The 23,977-nt window shown below is 50.5% G+C and overlaps 1 protein-coding gene across 5 annotated transcripts in view; it reads right to left on the bottom strand.

The window, feature by feature from the left end:
* daam2 (dishevelled associated activator of morphogenesis 2) overlaps positions 1 to 23,977 on the bottom strand; it is an 87,892-nt gene that overhangs the window by 10,487 nt on the left and 53,428 nt on the right. For 3 of the 5 annotated variants that reach the window (XM_018731385.2, XM_018731376.2, XM_018731393.2), the window contains exons 4-20: positions 19,035 to 19,109; positions 16,724 to 16,818; positions 10,268 to 10,601; positions 9,915 to 10,025; positions 9,568 to 9,671; positions 9,347 to 9,413; positions 9,118 to 9,235; positions 8,534 to 8,672; positions 6,484 to 6,542; positions 6,062 to 6,246; positions 5,463 to 5,777; positions 4,842 to 4,949; positions 4,104 to 4,133; positions 3,450 to 3,556; positions 2,901 to 2,985; positions 2,488 to 2,594; positions 1,582 to 1,670 (exon numbers count right to left, since the gene is read on the bottom strand). In XM_018731385.2, the coding sequence (XP_018586901.1) occupies positions 1,582 to 1,670; positions 2,488 to 2,594; positions 2,901 to 2,985; positions 3,450 to 3,556; positions 4,104 to 4,133; positions 4,842 to 4,949; positions 5,463 to 5,777; positions 6,062 to 6,246; positions 6,484 to 6,542; positions 8,534 to 8,672; positions 9,118 to 9,235; positions 9,347 to 9,413; positions 9,568 to 9,671; positions 9,915 to 10,025; positions 10,268 to 10,601; positions 16,724 to 16,818; positions 19,035 to 19,109 (2,128 nt within the window). Of the gene's footprint in view, positions 1 to 1,581; positions 1,671 to 2,487; positions 2,595 to 2,900; positions 2,986 to 3,449; positions 3,557 to 4,103; positions 4,134 to 4,841; positions 4,950 to 5,462; positions 5,778 to 6,061; positions 6,247 to 6,483; positions 6,543 to 8,533; positions 8,673 to 9,117; positions 9,236 to 9,346; positions 9,414 to 9,567; positions 9,672 to 9,914; positions 10,026 to 10,267; positions 10,602 to 14,569; positions 14,842 to 16,723; positions 16,819 to 19,034; positions 19,110 to 23,977 lie in introns of those variants that run through there. The other 2 variants (XM_018731401.2, XM_018731409.2) reach the window with 2 other exon arrangements.

Here is a 23,977-nt window from a genome sequence, read left to right as displayed (position 1 = left end):
CTGTAACAGGGGTGAAGCTTTAAAATGCTAGAAGCTCGTGAGGAGAGTCCCTTCAGCTCATTAGGGGAGCGCACTGCTGCTGTAACGCCTCATTAACATGGCTTCTAATCCCACTTTCATCTCTTTCATATGTTCACAGATGCCCTTTCATTTTTCTCCAGGTCCTTCCCAAATGTGAGGCAGATGAGTGGGGCCGACGTGGCGGCAAGCGGCAAACGGTTCGGGCACGGAGCAGCCCACGCCGCTGCGGTTGCGGTGGATGTACTGCAACTAGCGGAGACACGTCATGCTGCAGGACACACAATTAAAGGCACAAAAGCCGTAGGGCTGTGCTAATAAAAACCAATCCAAGGAGCTTTCACTTTCATGCAGAAGTGCTGCTTAATAGATGGACCTGGGATCGGATCTGAGCGGGAGAGGGCGGCCCAGACGATGGGGGCCGGATGGCTGGTGCCCGGTACTGCAGACGGGCCTGGTTGATCCCTCCTTTCACACTTTGTCAAGGATCCTGCGATCCTTCACGGGCCCCAGGCTGCACAACTGGCTACCCCTTGCGAGTATGAGCACACAAATACACACAGGTACTGTGTATGGACACGGGCTCGACCCACGGGCTCGACCCACGGGCTCGACCCACAGGCCCAGACATTAACGCGTGTACGCACACACACGCGCACACGCAGATGGACGCAGAGGCGGCATGCCCCCGCTTGGAAAACGCGCCAGCTCTTTGAACGGCGCAGCCTGTTTTATGAGAATGACTGTCCTCTCAACATCTGCCAGCTTTCCAAAACAGCTTCCCTGGTAACCCCATTCTTTATTTTCACTGGAGCTGTGCAAGTGTGAGGTCCCTCTCTTTCTGCCTGTTTCAGCGTGCGCGCTCACACACACACATACACGCACACGCACAGAACGAGCGCTCCTCTCCTTTCTGCGCTGTGGGACAGCCTGCAGACAGAACAGGTCATAAAGAAGCCTAATTATAATGCTCTCCTCTGTGCATTTCCCCTTATTTCCTCTAATTTGGCCTTGATTCTGTTAGAGCCTGACCTCCCCGTAAACCGGTGGCTTTCCCTTTTCACTCTGTTACTCAAAAAACCCTCGGTGATGAGCGGGACAGACATCCCAGCCTGCTTCCCTACTCACATTTGCATTTGTTCATTTAGCGGATGCTTTCCTCCAAAGTGCCTCACAGTGATTATTAGCACGTGGTTTAGCTGACACCTTTATCCAGGGTGACTCCCTAGATGCTACATACGCTGCGCTCAGCTCCCTACAGGCCTTTGCCCGTTGATTCTGCAGAGCGATGTAACACACACTCTTTCACCCATACACACACTCGCTAAGGGCAATTTAGAGTCACCAGTTTACCTGAAGCACATGACTGTATGACTGTGGGTGGAAACAAGAGCACCTGGAGGAAACCCTTGCGAACGAGAGGAGAATGTGCAAACTCCACGCGGAATGGGCCAAGTTTGTACCCACAGCCCGGGAGCTGTAAGGCACCGGTGCTGCCTGCTGCGCCACTGTGCTGTTGTCTCTTACACAGTGGTGCCACCCCCTCCCAGCCATCATCCCTACCTTCCACCTTGGGCTTGGCTTCCATCACACGCTCTGCAAACTTCTTCTTAAAGAACAGCGCCTGGAGCCTCTGCTGGTAGTGGTCAATCCTTTGGGTAGTGCAGGCAGGTGAGATGAAGATGAAGGGAATGGGGGAGGAGGTGAGCATGGGACAGGGGGGTAGAAGATGAGAGAGAGAGACAGAGTGAGCTGGACATGTCTCCAGGGGAGGATGTCATTTCAAAGCTAACTCTATCTCATCCCGTGCGCAGCCTTTATGCCGTGGCGCGCCACCACCAGTGCCAGACGATTCGATGACAATCATGTCACGGGCGGCGACCTCGTTGTGTCACTTAAAAGGGGGAACAAGCATATTAAATGGCACAAGCGACAGCGCCGAAATCTGGGCTGCTGACTAATATTAGTTCAAGAGCTACGAAAAACGTGATCAAGCGAGGAGCCGGGAGCTATTTCTGTCAGTGGGACGCGACAGAGCGGATTGTTTGTCCTCCGGGAGGTTCCAGAATAACGTCTCACGGCCGATATGAAAGAACAGAAGATCACGTCGAGCGGTTTCCTTTTCTTCTCTCCATTGGCTGTGAAGCCGGTGGACGTTTTGACACTCGTCAAATTAAAGCGAGAAGCAGCTCCTTCTGTGGCTCGTCCGCACTCACTTGACAACCTCATAACTTGGAGACGGAGAAAATACTTCTGGCGCGTCGTGGTGCCGAAGATCGGGTTGTCAGCACTGACGTTCTCCCCGTCAGGAATGGTTGAGCGAGTGTAAATTTGGCTTTGCTTCGAGGATCAGGGCCGAAAGGGTTCTCAAGCTTTGCCAGAGGTGCAATCACAGGGACTGCAGGTTGCTGTGTTGCCATGACGACTGTTCAACACTCCCAACCCCCGCCCTTTGCCCCCGTGGCTGACCTGCTCATCTCGAAGAGGAAGCGATCAGCTCGCGCCATGCGCTCCAGCTCGTGCTTGTGCTCCTCCAGGAGGTCCACGTCGCTCTTCTCCGGGACGAACTTGAGCAGCTGAGGAGCGACGACACACAGACAAACACGTCAGTCGCACCAGGGACACAGAACAAGCAGCTGCAGACCGGCTGCAGACCAAACATACAGCACCTTCCCCGCTCAGACGGGTTGTGTAACACATCGGTCAGCCTGGGATTATCGCAACAGACACCACACAGATGCGGTAAACCAGTTTAAGTCCAGCGCTGTAATATAATTTACCGTACATCGATTTCCCTGGCAGATCTGGGGCTGGAATTCGTTGGATGAGTGGGATGCTGAAAATAAGCTGCAATTTAAGACGTGACCCCGAGAGGGCGCTACCTGCTCCAGCATGTCCTTGGCCAGCTCCTCTCTCTCGTCCATCTCCAGGATTGCTCGCCTGATCTCCTCGTTGCTCATTTTCAGCCTGCCGAGGGTCAGACGAAGCAATGAGCGTTTGGGGGGGACGGCGGAAGCGCAAACACCCCACGAGCGTCAGACGTTGAACGGTCGTGCGTTACGAGATGAGTTCCCAAGGACTCTGGCAGCTTCAAAGTGATCAGAGCAGCACTTTCCGAAAGGGTTCTTACATGAACTTAGATACGCAGGTCGGAACACAATGCGGGATTCCTCAGGTGAACACAACCACGAGATTTCAGCTCCTGCGGGCCAAGCCTGGAGCAGAGTTTAATGTGAACGAAGCTTTTCGAGCGGAGCATCAATACCCCGTCACATGGAGCTTGTGACCTTGTTCCAACACAACCAGTAGCCCCTGGGCGCTGAGCATCGACTGGCCCAGTCTCACGAGTGCGCTCCCTGTTTGGCCCAGCAGCACGCCAGCATGGTCTGCTGCTACAAGTGGGGTTAGTGCGGTGCATTATGGGTACTCACTTGGAGAGCAGGATAACGCAGTTTTGGGCACGGCGGCCGTCGATGACGGACAGCTCCTTCACCTTGCGCGTGCTCATGTACAGGTCGTCCATGGAGCCCGTCTCTTTCTGCAGTTAGAGGGGCCGGCGGGGTAACGGTTAGTCCGTCCAATTCACTGGGACCTGTTCCGTTTCATGCCACTCAAGAGTTATTCATTCGTGAAAACACTGCTCTTTAAACCCCAAATGCAATTATGACGCAAAAGTGTCATTCGCACTGGTAGTGAGAGAACTGAACAAGTCAGCAGGACGCTGTGCAGTTTTATAGTGGCGTCAACGGTCTGATGCACAGAAGTACAGGGATGACGCAGGGAGCTTCTGAGGAGACCTCATTCCTTCCACACCGCATTGCCCCCGAAAGGCCGGCAGGTAACGGTGCGCATGAGCTCAACGCACCACGCCTTACGCCTCGGCTCCTCTCCGTGCCAAAAACGGTTTTCCCATGGGGCGAACCCGCTCTGCTCACACTATTCACGTCTCTCCATGTGCAACAGGAGCTTTCCCCACCAACGGCTTAGGCTACGAAAGCTCTCGACACGCCGGGCGCATCTCTCACAGGTGCGTGTCCAGGTGCGTACGCGATAACAGGTGGGCGGCCCCCGTCGGCATGACTCACCTGCTTGAAGGATTGGTTAGTGAGCAGCTCCTACCCAGGCAGCCATGGAGCGCAGAGAAAACAAAAATTGAAACACATGCGGAGGTTAGCAACTCAAGAAGCGCTCACTATTCTAGCAGAGCTTTAGGTTTCTACAGAGGGGCTGGTTGGCATCAGATCTTCACTGGGATAAACTGCAGACCAACATTTGTTATTATGAATGAAATAAAACATTACAAGCGTCATTATTTTTACAGTTCATTAAGTAGCATAGCTTCAATAAAGGGCGATTACGTTGATCTTCAGGGTGGTACTTCAAGAAACCTTGACGTTGGTAGTTTTGGCCAAATGGATACGGCTATGATAATCCCCCTCGGGCCGTCCCATGAGGACCACAGAAGATCCTTGATCCTTGCCAACCCCTCCGAACTGCAGTGCTGATGCTACAACATGCTTTAGTTCTAGGGCAAATAATGTGGAGTCAGACATAGCGAGGGAAGCAGTTTCTAAATGCTGCTAATGTTAGCCTTCAGCCAGGCTTGTACTGAGCTCCAACCACATGTGCAGATAGACACATACGTACGTTCACTCACTCACTCATACAGCAAGGCATCACAGGCAGCAAAAAATGCACAGAAACAGAATGGCTGCATTTTTCTACACCCAGGCTGCAGTGGCAGTCTGCTCCAGGCCTTCTGGGTAATGGGAAAGGACCCGCGACCCCTGCCACCCTTGGCACGACTCTCCAAGTTGCCGTACCTGCTGCCTCTGGTAGGCTGAGAACATCTTCTCAATCTCCTTCAGGTCCAGGATCTTGAAGGCCCGCAGGTCATCGATGTCGTGCCAGATGGTGCCGTTGATCTTGTTCTGAGCGGCAAGAGGAAAGACTGGGCTGCACTGATTTGTGTTAACTGCACTGGTAATGGACGCTGTACACAGTGTTTACTAAACATACTTTTAATAACTGCGGTACTATGATACACGCTGTATTTCATGTATTTTTCTTTAGGGTTGATCTCACGTGCAATATGTCGATACAGTTGAGAACAGACGGTTAGATTGCAAGTCAAGCCTGGCAATAATCTCTGGCTAAGAGAAAATGCTGGATGTCTCACTAATATACTATATATTTACCTGATGCTTTTCTCCAAAGCCACTTACAGCATTAAGCTACTTACAGTGATTCACCAGTTGGTGTTGCTGGGCAGTCTTTACTGTGTTAATTCATGGTAAGTACCTTGATCAAGGGTTACTGTAGCTAGAGGTGGGAATTGAGCCTGAATCCTTTCAGTTGAAAGGCGACAGCTCTGACCTCTACGCCACCTGCTAACGGCGGCTATGATCAGGAAGAGATTAAGATGTAATGCTCTGGAGACTTACCTCCCCCAGTTTGGACCAGTTGAAGGACTTGAGAGGGTGTGAGGGTTGAGGAATGGACTTTGTGCGCAGAGGAGGTCCTGTGCTGAACGCCGGGGGGCCGGGTGGTCCTGGAGGAGGAGGGGCTCCTGGGGTAAAGAGGGGCGGGGCTCCAGGGGGAGGGGGTGGACCCCCTGGAGGAGGAGGCGGTGGAGGAGGGGGAGGGCAGGAGAATGGCAGAGGTGGTGGTGGAGGGGGGAAGCTGCCCATCATGGGAGGGAGGGGAGCAAGAGGGTCACCAGGTGGTGGAGGGGGAGGAGGGAATGGTATATTGCCTCCCTGGTGGCACAAGATAAGAGAAGGAGATGGAAAAACCGTAATTAACACATTGAACGCTGAAATAAAGTACATCAGGCAGATGATTATAAAACAGATTCTAGTCTTGTGGGGCATTTTATTTGACTGCTGGTGGTTCACATGTTCTAGTCCCAAGAGGGACCTTGTGGTTATGCTTCAGAAAAAACTTGATTGTGTAACTGATCCATAACCGCGGCCCGGGGATGGACGTCTGGTAGGGAGCGGCGATTGGACGAGTGGGAAGTGCAACTTGGGTGCTTGCTCACCCCTATATCGTTGATGCGGGAGGACAGGTCCAGCACTTGCTCCCTCGCGGTCCGCAGCTCCACACCCTCCCTCTGCAGCTTGTCCTTCATCTTGTTGAGCGTCTTCATCATGTCCTCCTTCTCCTGCGTCTTTGTCTCGCACTCCCTCTCCTTCCGCTCCAGTTTGGCCAGCAGCTCCGCGTGCTCTGTGCGAATGGGATGGAAGGGATCCAAGAGGGTCAGGAAGTGTATAGGGTGGTAGATGGTGTAGTCGTTAAAGAACTGACCTTATGACCAGTTGCTTACCAATTCATGTCCCCACACAATTCCAGCAGGATCAGTTTGTTAGTGCAACACGTGTAAATTCTTTGGCTTGGGATGGAACCGTCCACCGAACCATCAAGTTACATAAGACAGCGTGTGATTCTCAGCGGGGGTCTCACCTTTCCGGAACTTCTCTGCCTGATCCCTCCACTGTTTCACTTCGTTCTCGTTCACCAGCCTGGCAGCGGAAACAAACAGCATTCATCATGCTGCACATAGGTGCATGTTCACAATTTTACGTTGCCAGTTATGGGGCAGTGGGTGCTGTAGGGGTAAGAGAAGTTGCCCTGCAATTGAAGAACTGGAATCTGAATCCCCACTCTTGCTGTAGTACCATCAGTCAAGATATTTACCCTGAAATGATGCAGTACAAATTGCCCTCTATATAAATGAGTAAATCACTGCTAGTAACTTAGTACACAAAACTAACATTGTAAGTCCCTTTGGATAAAGGTGTCAGACAAATAATGGTTATTAATTACATATTCTTTATATGCTATTAAAATAAACTGTAAACAGTTTATTCCATAGAAAAATATAATTTTAATATACTGTATGGAATTACAAATGGATTAGTTGTGAAGACTCAATGTGCTTGTATGGGGGGTGGGGTTTTAAAACGGAATTTAATTTAGCCATGTTAGCGGCAGTGAATCATTTTTCTCATAGGCCTACTGAGTTGTCTCAGTCGTCATCCTTCGGGCTGTGATGATTTATAACAACGCGCTCCTTTCTTTTACTTATTACCCAGCCCATGAGACGATCATCTGTTCCCCATAAACCGAAAGTAATAGTTAATTTAACGGCCCGAGTTTTGGCAATCGGCCAAGATGAGGAGATATATTCTCCACATTTGTCATTTTCCACACGCAATTTAGCCTCACGGAAACAAAAAACAATTGCAGCATTAATATATACATTACTGGATGTTAAAAGATTTATTTGTGTCCCATTATGCGTTGAAAAATAGCGGTAGTAGTGGTTAGACTTGTTCTAAATTATGTTGGCGTTTGGCACCATAAAGATTTAACAGTTATATGTGAGATTTGGGTGAAAAAATATCATACACTAAGCAGTCTGCACCTTGTCCAAGACTTAGACTAAACAGAAGGACCATCGCTCTGGGTGTCTTAAGTAATGTAAGCAATAGAAACCAGGGTAAAGGTGACAGACAGTGGAAGGATAAGACAGTAAAGGGGAAATTTAAAGGTAGGAGGGGAAAAAAAATCTGATTGTTACTAGGTCATTCTTGCTATAAGAGAGACTACTGAGAGTCTGATGTCTGCAATGTACACGTTCCCTTCAAGGTGCATTAGTGCTACAACACATCCCAACCTTGATCTGAAACACATGTAAGAAAAACTCAAGGAAGTCACCAGTATAAACTGAACTGTTTCTTCCGATTGTCGTATTATTCCATTATATTGTATTGTTTGCTATTACTCTGTGTTCAAGATGATCTTTTTTTGTGTGGATGGAGGGGGGGGTCTCAAGAAAACTCATCTGAATTAGCAGCTCAGATTAGCGGGTTCTCCTGCCCTTGATCTCCTCCACTTCCACAGCAGCCTCCCCATCCCGGCTGACCACTGTCCACTCAGCACCTCCCCTCCCTCATGCCTAGTCGGCCTGCTCCGAGATGCAGCTCCCCACATGTCTCCGTCTGTTTGTCTGTTTGTCCAGCGCTCCTCTGTGCGCCAGAAGACCTAGCCTTTGAAGGTCCGCCCATTCGAGCTTGAACCGCTGGAGCGTCTCGGCGCCGCTGGACGCCAGGCCCTGCTTTGATCTGCCAGGATCCCACTGGTAGCGGATGCTGTACAGTCTATGCTTAATTTGGGAAGATCTGTCTGCAAGAGCTCCTCTTAATCCAGTTCTAGTTGCGTCATGCAGCTTGGTTCACTTCAAAAAAAAATTAGAGCTAAATTAAAACGCTCATCTGGTTCAAATTAGGGTAGAATTACAGACCGAGAGACTTGATATTATTATTTAAAGGAAGTTGTATTCTTAAAGAGGGCATCGAGTTACAGTGTGAAATGTGCAGCGCTTAAAACATAGGAGTTGGAGATGCCCCAAGGTGTGAGGGTGGTGACAGTGTGGATGTTGGGCAGAGGAGGATGGGGTCAGGTGGGGCAGGGCAGGGCAGGGCAGTGCGCGGCAGGGCAGGGCGCTCACATGCGGATGATGTTCTTGACATTGAAGTTGTCCAGGGGCGCCACGTCTGGGTCCTCGCCCTTCTCGTCCTGCAGGATGATCTGTTGCAGGATGCGGTCCAGCAGCTGCCAGTGCTGAAAGCTGCTTGCTCCACGCTTGTCTGGGGGCAGGGGTGGGAGGGGATCAAAGTTCAGAGGCAGACGCACAGCTAAGCATATTTACAGCGAACACCTTATCATTTTAATGGGCTCGTGAAGGAAAACGGAGACGTCCAGTTTACTTGGGGGATGAACTGGAACTATCAGTGGGCCAGAACTGTCAGAGGCGATTCTCCACACTGTCATGTTCAATTCTTTGGCAAGTCCTTTCCTGATAAAGGCCCCCACTTAGGGCCTTGAAGTCATTCATTCTGCTCATGGTTTCAGACATAGCCTCAGATGAGACAGACAGGTAAGAATCTCAAAAGGCCTCATGCACAGCCACTCCATGGATGAGGTTCCTGCTTGTGCCTTTCAACTTGACCTTCATGGCCAAGAACGAATCTGACTGACTCTAATTAGCTTTCAGGAGATGGAGTAAGTGTATGAAGGAGACCAGAAACTTACAGGGCATCTCGAGGCAGTGCTGGAGGATGGAGAGCAGGTGGGGGTAGGCTTCTGTGTGGCTGAGCTTCTTCTTGATCACTTCGAACATCTGGCTGGCGCTCTTTGTGTCAATGTGCACCTTACAAGAAACAGCAGTGTCAACCACCTCGGCCAGTGAAGCCCGAAATTTGAGGCCAGAACAATTTAATTACTCAATTTTTGATCTTGGAGACATTCCTATTCCACTCACCAAGTCGAAGCGCTTGGCTAATTCGTAGTCGTCTTCGTTTCGCACCATCTCAAAGAAGTCCAGGTGTCTACAGAATCACACACACCAAGGTTTTTTGGTCCAAAGGGTAAAGAGCTTCGCTGCACTTGTAATTGCTTTTTGATTGATCCGTGACTTGCAGTTATATAAGGGATAATCCGTGGAACAAGGTTGAAAGACCGGTTAGTCTTAGTCTTGGTTACCTGTCCAGGGTGGCATTCTCGTGTCCCCGCAGCTTGTCAATTACCGGCTGGATCCCCAGCATCAGGAACTCGTACCTGAGATGGAGGCGGAACTCCAGATTGTCCTGTTGAAGTGGGTTGGATCAGCATTGTAATGCAGCAGGCAAGGAAAAATAGAATGGCAGCAGTTTACCAGCAGCCACCCAGGTTGATCGGCTAACGGGGCTACAAGGCATGGAAACTCCGATGGTTTGTTGCATAAAACAATTATCAGTTTACCAGGCATCTCTGAATGATCAGCTAAAGCAAACATGATGCCCACTCTGGGGCTCAACATTGCCTCAAGCTCTCAGACTGGTTTGACTTACCTCCCCTGCTCCAGCATTGAGAACAGCATTGATGAAGGACATAATGGCAGTCTTCAGGTTGACCTCGTCTCTGTAGCGCCCAGTACTGCTGTCTAGCTCATTCAGCAGTGTCTGTGGTGAGTGGAGGAGATGCTGAGGTTCTATACTTCTATACGCTGCCCTCTTGACTTTTTTTAGCATTATGAAAGATAAAGTGCCTGGGTAAAGAATGGTGCACGTGGTACGATAATTTTTGACGGTAAATATGAGAAGGCATGAGTGTATACCTTTCATCTAAAGGACAAGCATTTCAGAATCATGAAATTTCATTCAAATGGGGAGGCTGAAGAGAGCCTTAGTCTTCCTGGGCTTACTTGGAAGCGGGTCCTTTCTGCAGCATACTTCTGGTAGTGCACCATGGCTTGCAAGACCTTCTTATGGCCGTCAGGCACCAGGCAGACAGCACCCAAGATCTCCAGCACAGCCACCTTGGTCTTAATGTTGTCCTGCCGCAGGCTCTGGGAAATGGTGTTGATGCTGTGGGGGTGGGCCAACACGTGGGCACGGCCCTGCGAATTGTTCATCAGAGCCTTGATGCAGCCGATGATTGAGGTGTGGATGCGGCTCTCCGATGTCTCATAGTCCATGCTCTTCAGAAAATTCAAGAGGCACGTGAGACCATCCAGTTCGATGAAGCGTGTCACAAACCTGCAGAAGTGACGGGAGAAAAAAGAGCTGGTAAAATCGTGAGCGGTGGCATAAAAGCGCTACATCCTGGTCGTTCTGCAGCGCACAAGTCCACAAAGCCTTGGCGTTGCAGAATCCCACCGCAGAGAGCAGACAAATGGCAGTGATCCTTCAATTAAGTTTCTGAACGTGCACTTTACCTGTGTTGCACTTTAGACAAAACCCCTCAAGGACTCTGCACGGGAAACATTCTGTCTTTTTCATCACATTATCTTGAATGTGGCCTTCGACTCATTGTTCTAATGACTGCAACACAATTTTTAAGAAGCAGGGGTAATTAAAGGCTTATTAAGGGATTAAAGCACTGTCTGTAAGAAAGATTTAGAGCAATGCACTAATGCACTGATACACTGTGTGGGCTGGCTGTCTAGATGGAAAATTAGGGTCCATTCATGAAATTCCCTTCTTGCTCTCTCACGTCTGTCTTTAGTGGGAAGGCCTGCCTGGTGCTTTAATGCTGGCTCGAACAGAGGGAGAGATTATCGGGAAATGAGAGGTGAGTTGCGGGGGAGACAATAATGTATTATATAATGGACTATTGTTTTGACACCAACACAAGAGCTCCAAGATCCAGCCACTCCTACAGCTTTTCCTCATTTGCCAACATGCAAAACATCCTGTTTGTCCAGAAGGCATAAATCTTTCCTTTATCATATGACACAGCCAATCTGCAGCCTCTCTGTATCCCAATTTAATAACACATTTCTACATCTCACCTGGTGCTGCTCAAGTGTTATAAAGATCCACCTTATTCCAATATGCTGGGATGCTTCCACGAGACCGTGGCTGTAATGCGATAAATCGTGCCATTTTCAGCATTCAACATGTGTGATCAATAATGTGGTTAAAGACATTGTGTCCAAATCAGTTCATTGATCTGATGGGTCGCAGTCTGCAGCTGTTTATCTGTTGGAAACTGCTTATAGTCATAGTTACAAATGCCAGTGGATAGAAGTAGAGGTTAAATGTCTCGTATTCACTCAGCAATAAACTTATATAAGTGACATCTGTCCAGGTTCGTTTGGGGATACGTCCCGGAGATGACGTCTAGGGATGTGCCCTTCGACTTTTCGCCGAAACACTATGTCAGGTTTAAACCCAGACCTCGACTTGGACTATGAGGTCATTCTCAGACCAATGAATTACCCCAGCTGGGCTCCACACTAGGTCGTAAAGCACAAGGATTCCCAGACCTTCATCTTCTAAAAAATGGAGGTTCAGATTGAGAGAGTGCCAGGAAAGTTTGGGCCATACAAGGGACACATGGGTAGGACTTAAATCAGACGGAGGGCTTCCATTGATGCAGGCGGATCACTTGGTGGACAGTACGATGATGGACGATCGCGTTCTTCAACTGAGACAGTGTGGCAGGCCACGTTGTTAAACTCTCTAGTTATACTTGCGCACAGCAGAGGAGGGTTTATGGTGGGTTGAAGTCATAGGTCTGCCGTGAGTTGGGGCGAGGTGGACGGGTCGCACCCGTTTTCCAACACTCCCACGGAAGCACACAAAGTTGCCCTCTCTCACAAACTGGGATGCGCGCCATCGACACCATATGTTCCTGTTTTATTTAAAGGGTCTTCGATGCTGACAAGTTCTCAGAACAAAGAACAAACCGTTTACGTGAACTCCTGGCCAGTTATTTAATCATATTTTTATTTTTTCTCCTTTAACTTTGGAGACGAGCATGGGAACCAATGTTAAGTGAGCCGACTTACGAGACTATTCCCTTCTGCTTAGCCTGCGTTTTGGCCAGCCAAGTCCTGCGTGTTTGGAGCGAACCCTACGTTCTCAGCCTTACCCAAGGAGGCCTGCCTTCTGGAGGCCCGTGTATGATATGAGCTGACCCACAACGAGGAGGCTGAGTAATGCTCAGAGGTGGCTGAACACCAGGGCTGCGTGGGGAATAGTTCCAATAAAAACACAAGACAATCGAGAAACAAAACAAAGGGGACAAGTGCTAAAAAAACATGCACAGAATCAAGGCCTGAATGCCGAGGATGAACTGACCCCCGCAAAACCCCTCGAGCGAAACTGGGCCGAGGTCCTCGACTCTGAAACAGCAGCTGAGCCAGCGCTGACGGTGATCCAGGAAGACGGAATTAAATTAGCATGATGGAGAAGAGCAGTGATGGTCCAGTATACACTGGTAAGTGGGAGAGGACTGTAAGAGGAGGACTAGAAGGGAAGAGTGGGGCGATCTTCAAAGAATGTTGGGATGAGGTAGGTGGGGGAGGGGATGGAGCACGAAATGAAGTGGAGGTCCCGTGTTATAATTCTTCCGTACCCCTTGTTACTACGATTTTTGGTCCGTGTCAACATGCCTGCCACCAGCGATTGCCCTCAGTAAGTGGCGGTGGCGAATCCTGGGCTCTTGGTTGAGCTGCTCTTGCCCCTGGATGAACTGATCCTCTTTCTCCTCCTGTGGCTTCCATGCAATGGCTTCAACTGTCTGGGTAGCCTTGCTGCTGCATTACGAGCTCTGGCACGAGTTCACAACACGTCGTTGCCCTTTGGAGGTCGTAGGAATACCGAGCGGTCCGAATTGGCTTTGTCAACACGCTCTTTGTATGTAATTCCCATACACCAACATGGGGTAGTCTGTGGTCTCCCCGTCCAGCTCTTTAAAAGGAGGCCAACGTAAACCTCGTACTGCTGGTTCTCCGAAGCTACCTTGCCCGTTTCTCTTTTCCCCATGTTTCCTTTTAGATGCTAATTACTCCAGCCCTGGCCTGTAGGGCGAACGTGGGATATTGACACAGATCGAAGAGAAAACATCGGCACATCCAACGCCTTGAAAGGTACAATATTAAGTTCCTGAAAAACATCTAATGAAAGCTCTGGATTCGATTTGTTTTTCTGTACGTTCGGAGTTTTCAGAAGTTAGAAAAATAAACATCTCGAAACGCTGTGTTCCACCATGATGGAGGACAGCGGGTTTTCAAAGGGCATCAACAGCGCAAAACCGCTGAGTGTCAAACTGTTGCTTTCGTGGCCCTTTACTGAACTTTTCTTTACCCCAAAGTCACCGGCTGCTGCAAAGAGGGCCTTCCAGCACTTCACGTCCATCAAGCAGCGCCTGGCTTTGCTAACTGGTGTTGCAGTTCATTCCGAGCACTTGGGGAATTTTGAATCGCGTTCCTGACATGTAATATTCTCCTGCCCTGTAAAGTATGTGGAATATTCACACTTATAACACTGCGATGTTTAGGGAACCTTTGGCTTTCTGTCAGCGATTCATAAACGATATAATAACAAGATGGCGACTGAGCACAGCTGTACTGCCAGTCTGCTAGCAAAGCTATCCTTTATGTAATTTGATGTTAAAAATATTAGGCCACGTTTCCTGACGCTTCACTAATCCAGCAGTCAACCAGATGCGCATTTCTGAGTCTTTCTAACGGCGAAATAACTTTGCACGCTCGAGATTACGAGGGCGACACGGGCTACATTTTAGGTTGGCGGGCTCCGAACGCTAGCCGCGAATACGGTTAGAAGCCATTAATGAACTGCTAAGACCAACTTCCTGCCTGGTAGGACCAGCACTTGTTGTTTTCGGCACTTGTACTCGCGAAGCAGCTGTTTCGTGTTGAACTTTGGCTGTGTGCTCGGGACTGACCCAGCCAGACCGCGTCCATCAACGCGTCTGATCCATTAGCGACCGGCCTCATCCGACTAATGACCGGTGAAAGGGACCCCGTTGACTTTACCCTGGGGGTCGCCCGCTGCCACCCTGTCTAGACGGGCCTCTGAGCCCCAAACCCAGTAACGCTACCCAGCGATACGAGTTCTAATCACAAGAAGGAAGGAGTCCCGGTGATGCAGTTAGAAAGCTGAGATAACAGTACGGACAGTGCATTGCGCGTGTGTGTGCGTGTGTGTGCGGTGGGGAGTGTAATTACAGTTGCCCTCTCAAACATAATACTTACATTTTTGCATTTCTTTGGTATGGTGGGTTCCATGGGTTTATAACGCTCCTTTGATGATGGAGTGAGACGCGGCCCGCTGTTTTTTGTTTTCGGATGCCGGGAGTACACGCGCGCCACTCGCCCCACACGCGCGGGCCAGGTCTAAACTTGGACCCCGCCACCGCAAACGCCATAAACACTGCGAAAGGCACGCGCGCCATCAAACGCGAGCGTAGACGAGCAAACCCGCAGACGCGCAGTCGGAGCGCCGTGCGCGCGCTCGAGACCGCGGGCGAAGAGGTCGACGCTCGGCGAAAACAGCAGGCGCGCCCTAACGTGATCGCGGTGGAGCGCGGAAAGCACGGCGTCCCACGTTGGCTTAACTACCCGCTTATTCTGCGACGGCAGCGGGGTCCCGGCTTTCGTCTGTGCCGGTGAAGCGTTCGCAGGGCGGTCGCGTGTCATGGCGGGAGACTACCCAGACTCGTAAATATTTGCGCGATCTGACCACGTCCAAATGGCGGCCCGAGACTTTCGTGTGTTTATTCCACTCGCTGCAATTCAATTGTTTCTGTTTGTGCACAATCCTGTGCAACTAATGCGCGGACACCGGTTTTCAGTAAATCTGGGGCATTTTTTGGGAAAGTCATGTTCTTTGTGCTTGTCTACTGAAAAATAAACATTTCTTGGGCGCTGAAGGCACTGAAAATGAATAACATGCAGTTTCTCGGCAACTCATTTCCACCCGAACGCTGGAAATGGGTTAAAACGACTTTCGAAATGTAGCCGCCCTCTATACGGCCACTGTCATTTTCGGAGAACTACAATTGCGTCTTCGCCGAGTAACGGTTTACAAATCAGGTGGTGCAGTGAGCAGCGCTGGTGTGTCTCAGCGCCTGGGTGGTACGAGGAAGCGTGGGTTCGATTCCCGCTCAGTCAGCGTAGGGTTTGCACGTTCTCGCTGTGCCCGCGTCACTTTCCTCGTACCGTCCAGAGATGTGCGCTTTGCGTCAGTTGGTGACTCCACGTGGCCCGTTGTGTGCTTACGTGTCGCTCTAGTGTACGGATGAGTAAGTTGCTTTGGAGAAGAGTGTCCTTGAAAGGAATAAACTGACATGTCTTGTGTCTAGGATGAATGAAACTAATTTCAATAAGAAGAAAGAGGATAAGCAACATCTTTGCACTTTGTAACTGCTGTCTCGCAGCGCGAGGAGGGTGATTCGAGAGGGCGTGGGTTCGATCCCCGCTCAGTCTGTGTGGAGTTTGCGGGTTCTGCCCGTGTCTGCGGGTGCTCTGGTTTCCTCCCACAGTCCAAACACATGCTCTTCAGGTTCCTCCATAGTGTGTGAGTGACAGAGAGTGCGTTTCAGGTAGTGTATCTAGCAGCGTAAGTCACCGCGGTGAATAAGGCGTGTGGGCTGATAACACTACGCAGAGTTCATTGGAAGTCGCTTTGGAGAAGAGCGTCTGCTAAATAAATAAATGTAAATGTGAGCCAAAGTCTCTACCCAGTAAATACCCCCGTCTCTGATGTTGGCACCGACGTCCAACATACAGTCCCCTAAAACGTACTATTCCTAAGTACTCAACCTGAGACTCAACAGTACTCCTGCTGAATTACTTTGTTTTTATTAACTGGATGTATTTCAGTTGCGGAGCAGGGAAGGAATCGTGTGCACGTCAAACTCCTACAGGATGAACCGGCTGCATGGATCCTGCTGCAAGCGTGACCCCACGCTGACCACAACGCACCATGTTTTGGCACACCTACGTTGTTATTGTGCTATTTCAAATCTATATCGTGTTTATTGCGGTGTGTTTCAAGGTGGGGGAACATAGCGGGGGGGGGGGGTTTATGGCACTCCACACGGTTCGTTCCGTACCCGCGTGTCCGAGGTGCTTCGTGCGGAATTACCGTACCGCATCTGTCCCCACCTTCACCTCCAGGGCTTTGGGGGGACCCCCGGATTGGTTGACGAGACACTCATTTGAGTGAATTAAAGTTCTAGCTGACTCCTAGGGGATCGTTTGAGCAAATAAGAGCTCTAACTCATTGGTCGGTTGGAGGTTTGCTTGAACGAATAAGGCTTCGACCTCATTAACTGAAGGCTCGTTTGAGGGAATAAGGGCTCTGATTGTTTAGGGACTTGTTTAATTGGATAAGTGCTTCTTTACCTCATGGGCTGAGTGCGCAGCGCAGTCTTCAGGTCTTCCACCACTTTATTCCTCATCTCCATCTCCTCCTCGTCGAACGCAAACAGAGTCTGCATCTGTAAGACATCAGGTGGGTGCGTGTGGATGCTGCATGATCCGTTCGGTCACCTTTCCCCAAACGCCTAACGTGCGCTCAGACCTTCCTCCTCCGCTGCACTCGCGGAAAATGCGAACCCTGGTTGCCGGATTGACTTGTCCTGCCAAAGATCAGCTCGGCAGCTCTGGAGGGACAGGCCTGGCCCACGGTATTTATCTTGGGAAATGGTCTATTTGATTTGAAGCTCCCCAGCGCGAGGGTAGCGGGCGGTCCCCTTGACGACTGAAGCTCGGCCAGCTCCGGAGCCACCGTTCGCGAGGCATTATGGCCTCCGTTAGTTTTGCTATGAACTCCTGTGCTGCCAACTCCTGTTTGCTCTGTGACGACAGCCTAATGGTAGCTGCTCCACACCGAGCTTTCAAAACACATCACTACTGTGTTTTTCCTTTTTCTTTTCTTCCCCCTTAGCTCCATAATAAAACCCCATTCAGGAGACGTGCGTGTTTATTTGATTTGAAAGCATTTTTTTTTTTTTTAATAAAATGAAATGAAAAGTTGGCAGGAGACAATAAAAAGCGCTAGTTTCCTGTCGGGGACCACGGAGGAAAGTCGCTGCGGTTTGCAGCTTTTCCCAGTCTTTAATCTGTATGTGTGTGACGGAGGGGAAAGTTTTTGCCCACATTCGAGTGCTGCTCACCCACTGTGACCCCTCAACCCTTCACCTTGAGCACTGATTGCAAGGCAGCTCTGGAGCAGGACCTGCACAAGCTCTGCTTTCAGTTGTTGTTAATAATGATGATAATAATATAAATTTTGTAATTAGTGTCATATTTGTATACCAAACTACTTGCCATTATTTGCCCAAGGGCAGTACTCCAGGAGCAGGGATTTGAACCTGGCTCCTGGGCCTTAAAGCACTATGCTACCTGCTGCCCCACGCATGACTCCTTTCTTGGTGCATGCTGTATGATCCGTTTGGAGGGTGGGTGTAAAACAGTGCTGTTGCTTAAGAGCCATATCCCATATATCATATTTTGGCTTCCCTGGTGTTTGTCCCTGAACTGCACCCAGTTCCCCCGTTTACCTAATGATTTAGCTGGTTTCGGGCTGGTCTGAGAGAATCCGGCTGATGGGCGCAGGCCCTGTGGATTTAAACCCCTTCCTGTCTCTTGACCCTGATCTGAGTTTCATAAATGGCGTCTGGCTTCGAGGTTTCTATTAATCGCTGGCTACTCGACGCTAACAATGTGCCTTGACGCGGACTGGGAAACGCAGCTCTTTTCGAGGGGTCACGGTGGGCCGCAAAGCACAAAGTGCGCGCTGGTAGGTAAGGCGCGTGATCGGCGGGTCCCGGGTTGGCTGCTGTGCTGCTACCCTGCAGCAGAGATACGATCTTCTATTTCGCCTGGACTGTACCAATAAACAAAAACAGCTGTGCACACAGCTCATTTGTACCGTGGTAAGCGGTACGACTTGCTCCGGATCAGTAATGGCAGCTAGGTAAACAAATAAGTTAATGTAGTGTAGCAGAAGCAGATACGGAGCGCTATTATTCGCCAGCTTCCCCTGCTCGGTGGCACGCATGAGCGGTTTTCCGCGAGTTTGCGCTTTCGCTCGGTCGGTCGGCACACAAGGACCGGCGCGGTGCGGCACGCGTGTGACGCAAAACACGAGGATGGCGGGAATGAGGAACAACGGTGCCGTTTCGATGTTGTCCCGGTTCGGACCGCGAAACTAAGTGCGGTACAAAAGCGCGGCGCCCCTGCTGGACGGTCCCTGTAACTGCACTACAGCCTGTTTCCACCGTCAACCTGAAGCTGAATCGCGGAAAGTCAGCGGCGCGGTGAAGCAACGTTGTTCCCCAGGGCACGAAATACTCTGCCGATCGATCATCAGGTGCCCGAACTTTCAGAATTTGCAAACATTGCCTGTAAACCGGTGCGCCTTCAGCTCGGGGTTTTTCCTGGACCGGTGCTGGCACCACAATTGGGTCCATGTAGCGTAGGAGGCGCCTGCCTGTGGTTTGGATCCCGTGTCGGATCCACTCGGGGAGGCGTGACGGCTCCGGCGAAGCGGCTGTTTACAGATCTCCGCCACGCTGACTCATGTGTTTTCTCTGCTGGTCAACATCTTGGAGACCACCGTGTCTCATAGGTCTGGGTGCGTGAGCGTGGAATGTATCCCGAGGTGGAATTCGAGAGGAATAAGAGGACGGGAGGCCGGCGCGGTACTCACTGCGGCCATGGAGTTGATGCGGTCGATGTAGTAGTCAGGCCAGCTGGTGGCCAGCTTGTTGGGGTCCTCCTGCTCCTGGAGCAAAAAAACAAAACAGGAGCAGAAATGGATCAGAATGCGACACCATCTCCACGCTCTTCTTCGTCACCCTCAGCGAGACGGAGCCTACTGTTCGTACGGGGTCTCAAGGTCAGAGGTCTCGGGGAGGGGGGAGGGAGCTGGTGTCCTGTTGAAATATGGTAAAAGAATGTAGAAAAATATCCAGCAGCATGGCGTTAAATGGAATTACTGAGTTTTTGGGGGGGTTGGTGTCACACCTCGAGAGGTTGACAGATTGTTCACTTGCAACAGGTGCAGGGAACCCGTTCCACCATCAGGGGGCGACACTAGGAGATATCAGAATGTTGTAGGGATTGCGCATGAGTGACCCTGTCGGCATCCGCTTCGAACTGCTCTCGATGCGGGGGGGGGGCTTAGGCTGTGAAGTATCGCTTAATATCTGGGGCAAAGGCAGGAACACAGGCAATTTTAGCGTCGAGGCGCTTTAATGGCATTTCAATAGCCGAGGCCCTCGAGGGGAAGGGTGTAGAGCAGCAGGCTGGTGCTCAATAAAACCCCGAGTACATTTCCACTCATCTCCACCATCCAGGGGGCCAGAGTCCAAAGCCAAGCTTGTCAAAGCACGCAAAGGCAATTTCGGACAGGGACTATCCATGACCGTTGATCGTTTCTGTTATTGTTTTTGTGGCTTTACTGCACTGCCGGAACCGGAGAGCGCGTCCACGGTGTGCTGCCTTGGGCTTGTTTCCGCGTGCGTGTCGTGGCCCATCGACGTCTCTCTTGGCTGCCTTTGGGGCTTCGTTAATTGATTAATAAGCCCTCGGCGCATTGATCGCTCGCGCCGTACCGCGCGTGCTGGGATAAGCAGGTACTTCAATCTGAAGCGCAGGAGCCGGTAATAGAATTTACATTTATTCATCTAAGAAATGTAAAACCCGGTAAACAAAATGCGTTTCAGAAGAGACGAAGCGCTTTAGACGAAAACGCGCAACAGTGGAAGCACAGCCAGTGTATGGGAAATCAGTTTTTGCTGGAGGGTTTGAGACCCTTCTTGAATGCTGGGAGGGATTCAGTAGCTCTGAGGGACAGAGGGGGCTCCTTTTAAGCACCTGAAGGCTTTCGATTTTGAACCTATGTGATTCAGAGTAACTCCACCGCTGGAGTGTGAGGTGTGCACGCTACGAGTGTAACGACGCCTGTGAAATCAGATGTGGAGCTGATCGATTCGTAATACGCTTTATTCCAGTTGGGGGGGCAAAACGCAAGCGTCCCTTTTCACGAATTGGGGTTCGAACGGACCTGCGGTGCGGTCAACAGCTCGCGAGGCTCAAGCCGGCTTTTTCCGCAGGAGAGATGAAGGCACAGTTGTTATGGGTCAGAATAAGATGAAGGAAGTGCATTATGGGACTAACGTGAAGACTAACTTGGGTCAGGTTTAGCGTTTATCAGACCTTCATTTGCCAGTCAGTTGAGCCCCTCTTCATAATAGCATCAGGCAAAGCCATCGGCTCAAAATCACAGTACTCGGGTTCGGATCCTAATTCCTGCTGTCGTACCCTAAGGTACTTGCTATGAATTGATACCGTAAACATTATTCAGCTGTATCAATGGGTAAATCACGGTAAAGAAACCGGTAACGTCAGATAATGGATAAATATAAATGTAATAAATGAGGAGGGGAACAGATCAGTAGAGCATGAACCCGAACTTGGACCGAAACGAGACCGCTTGCCCTTGAATGGCTGCTGAGTCCATTTACTGCGTTTCCACCCTTGATTGATGTAAAATGCAGAGTCGCAGCCATGTTTATATTCTCTTTGACTGAGTAAACAGTAGAGCTGCTCCCTCCATCCAAACTGGGGGTTTGGGGAGTCCGGCGCACATCAATCTGGTGTTGGGTCGCACCGCAGCGCAGCCGCTTCTCCTCCGCACAGCTATTAATTGTGAAATCGCAACTTTTTATTGCAATATGCTTTTCTCTGGAAATGCTGCTGCTTTCCTGCCACAGGGCGTCTATCGGCGCTCTTCCTGGGGTCAGGAGCGGGACGTTGACCGCGGCGGCTCTTTGACGGGCCTCGGTAAAACGGTGTAATTTGAACGAGTTTGGCGACCGCGGTTCAGGGTCAGGGCGGAGGTGCGCCGCTCCCTCGCCTCCTTGCGCGCGCGCTGTTGAACCGCTGGGGGTTACAGAAGCAATAATAATTGGCACCTTCTGGAAACGAGTCAGACGGAGTTTAGGGAGCTGCGAAAAGAAAACCGAGAACGAGAAACATAAAACTGTGGACGCAGCGTGGTAACATGAAAACTCCAATGGGAAAAGCCAGGCCTTCTAGAAGCTTCTCTTTCGCTCCGATGGCCTCTGGCCCTGTCGCGTTGGACACTGGAACGCAGGTGGGCCGAGAACGCAGTCTGACGGTTAGCGGTCAGGGACTCTAACCGGACACGTGCACTAGCTCGTCCCGAGGAGGGACAAAGGGGTCACCTGCGGACAAAGATGGGTCTGATCAATACACCACCTTATTCACAGAGCATGACGCTGCTGTACGGGGTAATTTGCACCGGGTGTATTTGTGCCTCGATCGAGGTACTACTACAGTAGGGATTCAAACCTGAGTTGTTCAACCGCCAGGTGATGTTTCCAACCACTACGCCACCTGCAGGGTGGTGATATTTTATTTCTTTTAAATAAAGTACACATGCAGTACATACTGTGTGTTCATGTAGAGGACGCTGCATGGTTTACGCTGACATTTACCCTTTAGGACGGTTCCTCTGCGGTCAGAGACAACAGGACGACGAACGGCCGTCTCTGCCTGGGGTCACCACGTGTGCTGTGGGAAGCAGTTGGCCTGGGAGTTAGAGCAGTAGCCCTGCTTTTTATTAATTGGAAGACCTGGGTTTGAATCCCACCTCCTGCTGTAGCACCCATGATGAAGGTACTTGGCCTGAACTGTTGCTGTAAAATGACCCTGTTGTGAATGGGTAAATCGCAGTAATCGGTGTCATTTTGTAAGGTGGTTTGGAGAAAAGTGTCAGACAACTTTGGGTGCCTGCAGGACCACGTTGGGTTTATTAATGGTGGGGTAGAACAAGACGGCTGCTCCGGTAGCGAAGGCTGGGCTGCGCTCCACTCGGACACGCAGTAAATTTCGCCGCGGGGTGTTCGGGTTCGGCAGCTTTATGAGGAATGTGGGCTTTTACATCCAGGGCGCTTTAAATCTGTTCCCTATTATTCTGCATGACGGTTTGGAAAAGGAATCCTGAAAGACAGGAGGCAACTTTTTTTTTTTTTTTTTTTGTGTGTGTGTCTAGACAAGCATCTTGGTGCTGCTGCTTTCGAGAGCTGAACTATCTCCTGGGCAGGTAAGGTACACGTGACACAGCGGGGCGGGGGGTGCGATGCTGCTGCGCTCCACTGACGCGTGGCTTTGGCACCTGAGTGTAGTGGAAGTCCTGTGAGAATTTGTATGGGAGTCCAGGTGACTTAATGTTACTCTACTTATGGTGATTTACCCATTTAGACACAGTAAAACCTACCTTGTCAGGTCAGGGTAGGTACCTTGATTAAGGGCACTAGAGCAGGAGTGGGATTAGAACCCAGGCCCTTTGATCAGTTGGCAGCATCTTTGGTCGCTATGCCACCTGCTGTTTGGTCCAATCCCCCACCACATCCCTGGGGTTCCTGAGCGCTGGCAGTCTGTGCTGAACCAGGGAAGACGGTCTTCTCATGGGGGGGGCTGCCCTGGAATTCTTCCCTCGCACCCGTGCTGGGACACACACTTTACCCAGATAGTTGGCCCGTCCACTGTTCAATGGGGAAACCATCTTGGAGGGTTCAGAGGGAACAGGTCCATCAGTTAGAAGAAGCCGTCTCTGTCCCCAGTCTCACCGTCAAACTCCAGGCTTCAACACTCCGCCACAAACTCGTACAAGAGAGAACCGGGAGGTTGTGGAGTTTTGGTCTGTTTTTACGCCTCTCCCTCCACCTAACGGAAACTGGTTACGAATTGGTTTGCAAAGAACAGGCATCGCAACATCCATCTGGACCGAACCGCAACCCGACGAACGCGTTCAAAAACACAATTTTGAAATCCATCAGGATCTGTCCGCCATGCCTTCGGGTCAAAGCCCCCCTGGTGCGGTCCAGGTAAGGTCGGTCAGCAGACCGCGACCGGCTCCTGACCGCAGGTCACTCGGCTGGTAACTGACCGTTGCGAAGCCCGCATGCGCTGTTCCCGAGGTCACGGGGCGACACGGACGGATTATGTAACGCCCCGATATGAACAAGATGTTTTCGGTGCAGCTGGAACATCTAAGAACATCGGCAGACGCCTAAAAGTGCACGTCTGAGATTACCGTGTTTAATACTCCCTATCCTGAGTGTACGGTGCCGCTGTGAAAAGTTGTATAGCATCTATAAAATTGTACAGAGCATAAAATCCGGTAGCTCTTTGTACGCAAGTCACATACCGCTGGCCGTATAATTGTACCGCATCATTTTACCCTGTGCTGCTGCTGTGCCAGAAATCTGTGCTGTAATGCGATTGGTCTGTGGTTTGGGTTTTTTTTTTTTTTTTTTTTTTTTTTTTTTTTTCCCCCCCCCTTCCCTCCTCTCTGTGGCACATCACCTTATCACAGGTGAGCCAGGACCGGAGACGGTCAACCAGCCACTGCAGTGCTGTTGCCCACCCACGGCTGGTGGACGTCTCCGTTTCCGTTATGGTCTCGTTCATAATAAACTAAATACAATATATAAAGTGCACACAAACACTCGCATGCTGCGTGTGCGCATATGAGTTGTGTTTCAGATATTGCACTTAGAACCTCGCATATCATATGCTGCGTTCCTTCTGACTCGTACCGGCCTGGGTCTTTTGCCAGGT

This window comes from Scleropages formosus, chromosome 15 (genome assembly GCF_900964775.1).
Source record: "Scleropages formosus chromosome 15, fSclFor1.1, whole genome shotgun sequence".
Classification (NCBI taxonomy): domain Eukaryota; kingdom Metazoa; phylum Chordata; class Actinopteri; order Osteoglossiformes; family Osteoglossidae; genus Scleropages; species Scleropages formosus.
Note: the sequence above shows the minus strand (reverse complement) of the source record. Positions and strands in the feature narration are given on the sequence as shown.